General features: G+C 45.8%; 1 protein-coding gene across 9 annotated transcripts in view; it reads left to right on the top strand.

Moving 5' to 3' along the window:
- The first annotated feature begins 758 nt into the window (after nt 1-758).
- The window catches only part of LOC126525952 (protein tweety-like), a 33,515-nt gene continuing 24,962 nt past the window's right edge, over nt 759-9,311 (top strand). For 8 of the 9 annotated variants that reach the window (XM_050173946.3, XM_050173945.3, XM_050173942.3 and 5 more), the window contains exons 1-3: nt 760-1,131; nt 5,628-5,775; nt 8,803-8,963. In XM_050173946.3, coding sequence (XP_050029903.1) covers nt 5,650-5,775; nt 8,803-8,963 — 287 coding nt within the window. In that variant the 5' untranslated portion in view covers nt 760-1,131; nt 5,628-5,649. Of the gene's footprint in view, nt 1,132-5,627; nt 5,776-8,802; nt 8,964-9,311 lie in introns of all 9 variants that reach the window. The other variant, XM_050173941.3, reaches the window with a different exon arrangement.

The raw sequence follows: 9,311 nt of genomic DNA, 5'->3' as shown, positions 1-9,311 counted from the left end.
CGCCGAAACCTCAACGCCGAGGCGTAGAGGCTGAGGTCTGTTCGTTGCGAATCCCAAGCGTTATTTTTTTTCTTCTCGTATTGAGCCGTTTTGGCGTAACAAAATTCCTCGAGGGGTCGAGTTTTTTTTTTTTTTTATCGGGTAAGCAATTGACGAGCTGGCCAAACTACAAGACGTCGCGGCGCGCTGACACTTAAGGTTGGCTTTGCCACCTGTCTTTCGTATTCGCTTTTTCTCTGGTCCATCGAGACCAACATGGGCAATAAAAGAGAAACTGAGTAACATGGCAGCATCTAATATTTCCGTGGGAGCATATGGAGCGCCATTAGCGAAGCTGAAACTAGCGACGATGCAACACGGTATTTGTGCAATTATAAACGAGCATACGTTTTTCCTTACTCTCTTGGAGGTACTCTTTAGTTCAGACTCTCCACAGAAAACCTTGTGTACCAGAACAGAGATTCAAAACGCAAATCGGTCGCACGAGTTTCGAAACTAGCGCCCGTTCTCTCACTAACGCAAGTTGTCGTTGCTCTCGCATTAGGTTCAATTGACCCGTATAGAGAGATGATCTGCACGATACGTAAAGGGAGGGTAACCAGCGCTCGGAAATCGCTTTGTCCGTAACGAAGGTTTCGTCCTGGCGGCGGGTAACAGAACTGTTCCCTTCCTTCTTTCCGCAGTTCTTCCCCGTCGCCGAAGCCTTTGCGATGCGTTCCCCCCTCCCAACTTTTCTGAGACCTCCTCACGCTACCCCCCTCTCCGACAAAGTGGGTGCGCTTGGGGCGGTCCCTGCCTGCTCGCTGGCCAGCAGCGGCGGCCGCTGCCGAGTGTGTGTGTTTCTCCTTGGCTTGTGGTGGGTGGTTATCGCGACCAGCGCGGGACTATGTGAAGAATCACCGGATAACCAATTTCCTGCTGCGCGCGGCTTCTCTGCGTGTTCCCTTTCGTGGTGCGCGCCGTGGCCGCCTTTTTCGACGAGACGAACCAACGCTCCCGGGGGCGCCCAGGGAGAAGAAACTCCGCGGCTATGATGCGCGACGGCTAGCTACCGTTGTCGCGGTGATAAAAAAAAGAGAAACTAGCGCTCACACACTCCGCCTCGCGTCACAGCCATCGATTCTCCGAGCGGTGAGTCTCTCCGGAACAGCCGTCGTACGCGGCTCCCTCTTCTTCCACCGCACTCTCTTTTCCATTCCTCTGCTTCCTCTCACATTAAAACTTTCTTTATTTCGCTTGGACATGCCCCAAAATGTCTGCGTACAGCCTTCCATTTTGACGCGCGGACGCTCGATTCGGGAGCCTGTGCGGAGCGCGCTCCGCGTCTGCGCGATGTTGCATTCGCAAAGTGCCCGCCGCCTGCTAGTAAAAAGCCTGTCCTCGGCGGTTACAAACACCGCGATGGCTAGCCGCGCAAATTGTCCTCAGCTGGACAATGCGGAGAAGAAGAAAAAAAGTCGTTTGCGTCGAGCCAGGGCGGGCCAATGGAGTTCAGAAGCAACGCGGGTCGATACGTAGTCGTGGTCCCCCGAGCAAGAACGCGCGTCCTCGCGCTCCAGCACGCACGGCTACCGTGCTACGGACCCACGGTCCGTAGCCGTATAAACTTTTTTCTATTCCGGCTTGCCAAAGGGTCGAGCCGGCACGTTTGCATCGTATGCAAGTTTGATATCGTTCCGTGACTGTTTCGAACTTTGAGCAAGATCGCCTCCCACGCGCATTTCGGGGCGTCTGCGCGCGTTGTTCCAGTTCATGTCGCATGCACTTAACCGCGTCGCCGAACTTAATCTCTTTTCCTTTGTCCCCGTGGGGCGCTCTCGGTAATCGTGCCGTCGGGTTCTCGTCTATATCACGTTCTTTCCCCCAGCTCCTCCCTGTGTGCCTCGCTGTTTCCGATTCCCATGTATTGATTTCCTGGGGTTGCGAGCGCGGTTTTCGTTTCCACAATGGAGAACGCGGCTAAGGTGTGGTGCGTGTGTCTAGGCGGTTTCCTGTTGCAAACCCGAGAGCGACGTCGTAAACCCGCCATGCTGGTTAAAAGAAAAACGGGGAGCCAAAAGTACCCTTTCTACTTGCGCGGATTGAAAGGGTTGAGACTAATCATGCGCGACTTCGGATATGTTGCGCTTGATTACGGCACACAGGGATTTTATTTTCCTCAGGCGTCTGTGCATGTTAATGCGTTCGCTTTCTGTAGATTCTCGTAACTCTATCCGCGCAAAATAAAATAATACAAGAACTATGCCCGCTTACATAATACGCATGCATTATACGCTACTCCAAGGTCAAGGTGCTTTCGTACGCATGCCGACGCTGCCTTCGACTGCTCTAGACGACGCTGGTAACGACTGCTTGCACAGAAGCTCGCCGACCCATCTCGTAGCTGTCCTCGACTGTCTGATAACCAAATGCGCGACTCGGTCGGTTTTTTTTTTTTTTCGTCTTCCGCGCCTCCGTACGCTCTCGTAGCTTTTTTCCCCACCTGGTTTCACCACCGCTCAATAACTTTGCGTTCGCCCTGTAGCCTGTGCCAAGTTTCTCCTGCGTTTTTCAATCGACTCGCAGCAGCCTAGCTGTCGTAACACGCGCGCTCTTGCAGTCCCGTCTATCAAGCAGAGGATGCATGAGCCGTTCACGTGCGACACACTCGAAGGCCAAGTCACGTCACTTGTCCTAAACGGCTTTTTGTGCGTTTGTTCCTCGTGAAGGGTCGCGCTCCTCAAGGACTTGAGAGGATATGAAAGGGTCTTGCCCGTATTCTGGACCCCGCTGTATCTCAAGCTTGCAGCCCAGCCGGCGCGGCCCTCATCGAAAACGAATTCGCATACGTTATATTTTTTCTGTGCATTCTTTCTTTCGCGTGCACCGGCGTATACATCCACGTCCGTCATCTTTCTAAAGCAAACAGCTTCTGCATCTCGCCATATAGGTAAACGTAAAGTGCAGTCACACGTACGCGCTCATGAATGAACGCGTCGCATGTGAACTTATGCACGCGCATGCAAGTTCTTTACGCTAACGGCCATCACCGCCATCCATCCACCCGAGGGCGCATTGCACGGCGGAAATTCTTGTCACGTGTTTCATGCATGTTGCACGTCTCGCCGACGCGCGCCCGGAGAAAGTGACGCATACACCGCCGTATATTTAGTCGCCGAACACGTTTTAAATGTATTCTCAGCGGGGAGTGTCGAAGGGGGTGGGGAAAAAAAGAAAAATGCGCGATAGGTGGGGCGCACCACACGCAAAGCTGTCGAGCGAAATTTACCGAGAGCACACGCAGATAGCAAAATGAGCCGTAAGGAGGTCAGGAGCATCCAGAGGAATCGTTCTTGAAACTCATTGCATGGGAGTCCATGTGCACATTCATTTAAAAACATTTGCTGTCTTAGCTGACATGAATTTGTATTTCATGTGATAGTTACTTCACTAAAATTGAGAATTCATGTTACTAATTCATACGTGCTGTACGTGTAAGGGTGTTCGAGGGGCTTGTCCACAAAAAGCACATGCCTACTTTCTGACGTATCCACTCATAATAATAATAATAAAAGAATAGGAAGTTGGATTCAGATTTTATGTACAAGCCTCCTGGGTAAGGGTTTATGTGCAACTCTGTTGTGCTGAGTGCTGTGTAGAGACGCTGACTATGCACAGTCTTAACGTGCTCATAGTTTCTTATTGCACTCTGTACTTAATGATGAGGACGGGAACAAAGACTGCGACAAATGGATGGGATTGTACCCGTCCTGATCAATAAGTACAAAGCACGAAAAGAAGAAACTGAAAAGCCATCAACTAGCCCAATTCATTGCCCTTTTGAACTTAAAGTGCTATATCCTGGACATTGTCAAATTTCAGCATATTTTTGAATTCACTGTCTTATCAGTTGTGATTGGGTCACAGCTACGGCTGCTACAGCCTCTCTGATTGGCTCAAAACGCCACCATTACAGAATTTCGCAATATGGCATAATTTGACGGTGACCCATAATGTCACCCTTATGGCACATTTAGCCATCTTTTTTTTTTTTGTCCAAGCGCTATTTTTTTTTTTTTAGAAAAGGTCATTTATCAGGACAATAAGCACACTCCTACTGTGTTAACAAATGCAGAATAATGCTACTAAAGTAATTTGTCTTCATAATACAGCTTCATTGTCGTTTTACACAACCATCAGAGCACTTTGAAAGCACTCTCAAAAGACCACTTGGATGTGCCATAAGTGATTCAGCTGCTGTTTATGTCACTCTTGGTACTAGTATTTCGAACAAGGAATATTCTCGGGTACATATATCATACGGGAAATAGTGTGGCTAATCACATAAAGGTAAATTTCTGGTGTAATTCTCATGGTTTGCAATGAAAGCTTCTTCAAACCACTCGATGTATTGTGCAGGAACAGCTATCAGTATGATGTACGGCTTCAGGCTGAAAATGTACCCGAAGTAACAATCTCAAATACTTTAACTGTTTCCATGATCCATACTGCAACGTTACCTCATCGACACTGCCACCCAGGCACTGTATTAGAAGTTCCAGTATGTTTGTTAATGATGTGACAGAAGCTAATACAACATGTTGTAGGAACACATTAAGCCCCCCTACCTTCAGATATTAAAAATTCCTAAGTTCCTGCTGAGTGTGATGAAATGAACCCTGCCATAGTAGAGGGTGTAATAGAGAGTTTTATCTTGTCTGTAAACGGAAAGTCTGTGGAATACCGGGTTTCTGGTGTCATTTACGTGAGCAGGCATGTTTGTGGCACAGACTTTAACCAGAAGGGACACAGAGCTATGTTATTACAGTGACCTTGCATACTCACTTTAACTTCTGTTGTAACTCGCCTGTAGTCACGTAATCATTAATGTTCAGTCCCTTCTTAAATTTTATTCTACGAGAACACTTGTATAACACAAAAGTTGTTCAAACACATTGTAGTTGAACAAAGTTTCCAAAGATGTCGCTACCAGCTTTACAGCTCCAGTTAGCTGGTAGTCCGTAAACAATAAGAACTTTATGGACAAGTTAAAACTCTCAAATTTCAGACGGGAAGGTAACGTTGTGGATTAGATAGCAAATGGAGTAGCCGATATCGTATTTGAAGTGAACAGGAAGAACTGAAGTTGGGCAGGCCGTCTAATGTACAAAGCAGATAACCAGTGGCCTATTACAGAAACAGAATCAGTGCCGAAGTAAGGAAAGCGGTCAAGGATGTCGGAGAACTAGGCGGTGTGATGAAATTAGGACATTTCTAGGCATAGGATGGAGCTAGATAAGGCTAGATAGCGTGAATTGGAGACCTCTGGGAATGTCCTTTGCCCGGAATTGGACATAAGTTAGGATGATGATGCTTGTAGCTTCATGCCAGACGTGAAATCAGGAGCTCACTGCACAATCTGCAAACTCCCAAAATTTCTTGCAAGAAATAAAAGAAAAAAAATGCAAGTTATTTGTTATATGGCTGTTTTAAAAGCAGTTATGTTAAACTAAATGGGGGGTTTAGTTCTAATGACAAGAGTTCTGTATTTTGTAGCTTCAAATTTTGTGCTCTTCCAAACTGTGATTTAAAAGCAGGAGCTTCGGTCTCACTGTTGCTTGTTTTTGTCGCGATGCTTGTGCTTGCAGACGGTGACGCCCTCTCCCCACAATGGCATTGCACGAGGGCTACCAGGTGTCGATGGTGGCCGACTGCTTCCACGCTGTGCCGCACGTCGATATCGGTTTTTCCCCCGTCAATTCCACTTTCGACCCAACCAGCAACGTCTACCTTGAGGTGCGTTTTCTCCTTCCCACTGTAGACACCACATGTACTTCTTGGCTCCACCACCTTTAAGTATCATTGCAAATACGTGAAAAAGTTTATGGTCCATAGGGTTTTCGAAAAAAGCTGCAATTTTCACATCTCGGCACCCAACCCGGTATTTGGATTTTTAGTAGGATTTGCGAATGAAATAGTGTTGTGTGGTTTAACTGGGTACAGTCACGAGCTACTTGAAAATTTGTAATTTGCTCATATGCAGAGTTCTGCAAACTTTCGATGCTGACTGTACAGCCGACAGCAATAGCTTACGGACCGCATGATCCTGTGCCACGCTGCTGCTCCGTGGCACCTGCTGTTGAAAGCAACATTAAGCCGGAAATTAGCCGTCTCGTTTTTCGCCAGCGTGTTGATTTTCATTTCGTTTCATTTCCCAAACACTAGCGCGCATACCCACTATGGGGGATTGGCCAAGAAGCAGACGGTTTTCCGTACGGTTTGAATTAAAGCAAAATTAGATTCGAACAGTGGAGTATGGGACTAAAGAACTGTAATTTAGAAGTGCAGTGAAAATATTGTTAAGGATTTTGATAAAATAAGTTAGCATGAAGAAATGAAATAATTGATGATTTGAGATACTGCTAATAACAGCAGTATCAGTTCAAATGATACCATCAGTTCAAATGATACTGCTTTTGAGAAAGAAGCGTGCCACCATGGCTATTGTAGGGTATGTTGTGTGAGCAAAAAAAAAGACTAGAGTAGCGTCGCGCCAAGAAAAAAAAAAATGACATGCCAGCGAACAACTTAGGAACACATTTCTAGCCTAGCACTGTCTTCAACGGCAGCAGACGCTACAGAAATGTCACAGAAAGATCGTTTGGCACGTGCTTGCGTGGTTTGTAAGGTTTTGTGGTTGACTTTACGTAGAGTGTGAACAGACAAGGATAGAGGTAGATATGAGACTGGATGAATAGCAGCACTACATCTCATCTCATTCTTGAGTCTAACTGTTGTGGAGTAATATGTGTTTGCGTGTAGAAACGCTGCTGTACATGTGTCAAGGTGTTGTTGCAATTTCTCCAAGTTAAGCAGGAGAACAAAGCGTACTGCCGTCTGGTGGCTGAAAAGATAAATGTGGTGTGTCCGACCTGTTAATGTGGTTGCCATGAGAACCAAGCACATCTCCACGAGCTCTGTGCCGTCCATCAAGTCTCCCCCGTGTGCTTTGATATCTCCTGCTTTATTTTATGCCCGGCAGCTGAAATCTAAAATGGTCATCTTCTCTTCAGAAATTTATTTTCAGTGTGTGTGGGTTACCTAACTTACAGGAAGCAAATGTTATGAAGAAAAATATAGTGAAAGTTTATTTTGGAGTGGTCTTAGTGGCCACCTACCATATATTTAATCACACGAAGGTATCACAGATTGTGATAATTTGTGACCATTCACTATCAAGTTCCGTAATAATGTGCTGGGAAGTCCGAGTATGCACATATTTTTCTTAACTGTTGTGCATGGATGAATTATGCAAGGACAACTTGCACAGCAACAAAACAGCATATACAAGCACAATCTGAGTATCTAATCATTCCTGAGTAAGGACCATGTTATTCTGTGCCTTCTGAGAGCTTTGCAAGTTATACACTGCTTGATGTTGGAACGTATTATTAGTAAGTGGTGCACTCATGTTGACACTTACCTTAACGAAGAAGAAGACAGTCTTGGGTACAGGCTATCGTGCAAGTGTTTGGTTGCCCACCTTAACTGTGCCTTTGCATAGTCTGTAAATACATTGCGTATATACTTCCTTAATCCCCATTACAACATAATCTGAAGTGTGTAGACTGGAATTTTCAGTGCTTTTTGGAGCCAGCCCTCTTTTGGTGGGGACTACGCGGACTGCCAAAAAGCTCAGCCCAGTCTTATGATGTGCTTGCCGCCAGTGTTTGCTCATATACCTATATAGCTTTATTGTCAGCTGTGTCCCATTCAGTTGGCAGCCCAGCATGGTCTGTGCAGACAGCTGGTCACTGGGGTTGAGGTTAAGTGTGCTTGCTCTAAATGGCTATGCAGGAGTAACAGATTCTGGCCTACAGAGTTTCCATAGTGTTGTTGAGTACACCTCCATTTGGTGGAGGATTCTTGACAAAGAATGGACAGAAATGTTGAAAACAGCTCCAAGTTTTAGAGCAAGAATCGTTTTTCTATTCTGTGTTATGATGACCAGATATAGTACAAGGAAAAGTATTGTTTTCTTTTGGGATTCCCCTAAAGATGTTTAGATATGCTGTTACCCAGCCTTGGCTATCTTTTAGTTGATAACTGGCCTGTCGGGCAGCGAGCATAGTTTTATCCCACTTAAGTGCTTAAATATTGTCATCGTGTCACGGAAATATTTAGGTAGAGGCATAAGGCTATAACTAGTACTGGAAAGATTTCTTTTTTCTTTGTATTTTTTTATGCTGACAGTTTTTGGTGCTGGTACATTCACAATTTACTACAAACTTGTAGGGTTGAAATTATTTGACATGGAATTAATGCGGCTAGGCTTTACCGAAAAAAAAAAGAAAAAAAAATGACTTCGTTTAAAAAGTGTATATAGGATGTGTGGCAGGCCCTTCACCCTTTTCATGCATCTTATAATTTCTGATGTATACACTAGCTTGTGCAACGAAGAACTAGCACCTCAAGAAACAAGTGTTGCTGTGATGGGATGATGTAAAACTGTGAGGTGATACACTGACTGAACAGTGTCCTGTTGTGCTTCTCTTTGTCTTATCGTATCACTGTTATCGGGGTAGTCGAGTGCTGACTGGCTGTACTTTAATACAGTTGTCACACGGTGCATTTTTGATTACGACCGAGCCCACTTGGGATCGAATTTCTCAACAGCGATTGGCTCCCTTCTGTGGCTTTCACAAAGCAGCCAATCGCAATAGAGAAATTCGATCCCAATCCCGATTGAAAATGTACTGTGTGAAACCCGTATAAACCATCATGTGGCTCTCACTTATGACTCCCCCTGTGCACACATTGCAGAGCCTGGGCATCCTGATTGCGGTGCCAGGCTTCTGGTTGATCCTCACCCTTCTGGCATTCCTCATCTTCTTCCTCTGCCGATGCTGCGACTCGGGTCTCAAGAAAAAACGACGCCTCACACCGCTCAAGTGGATCCTGGCATTTTTTGCACTCCTCTGCTGGTCAGTCTTGAAACGTCATTTCTTTGTCTTCTTTTTTCATTATTGTTTGGGAAGCTGAGCATTCCAAGTGTAGTTTTGCAGGGCCCACTACCAGGTGAGACAACACTCTTCAAGTTTGAGAATAAGCATGACGTGTGTAAATGAAGCTAGTTGCTAAAACAACCGGTTGCTAAAGCAGCCAGTCGCTAAAGCAGCCAGGTGCTAAAACTGCCAGGTGCCAAAATTTATCCTTACTCGCACTGCATACGAAAAGACAGCGACTGTCTTTTTGTTTGTGCTGTAGGTAAAGGTACAATTGTACCTACTTGCCCAACCAGCTATGGTTCTTCAGGTGCTAAATTATAAAGT

This window comes from Dermacentor andersoni, chromosome 8 (assembly GCF_023375885.2).
Source record: "Dermacentor andersoni chromosome 8, qqDerAnde1_hic_scaffold, whole genome shotgun sequence".
In the NCBI taxonomy this organism is placed as follows: domain Eukaryota; kingdom Metazoa; phylum Arthropoda; class Arachnida; order Ixodida; family Ixodidae; genus Dermacentor; species Dermacentor andersoni.
The sequence above is the reverse complement of the archived record's forward strand: the minus strand, read 5'-3'. Positions and strand labels throughout refer to the sequence as shown.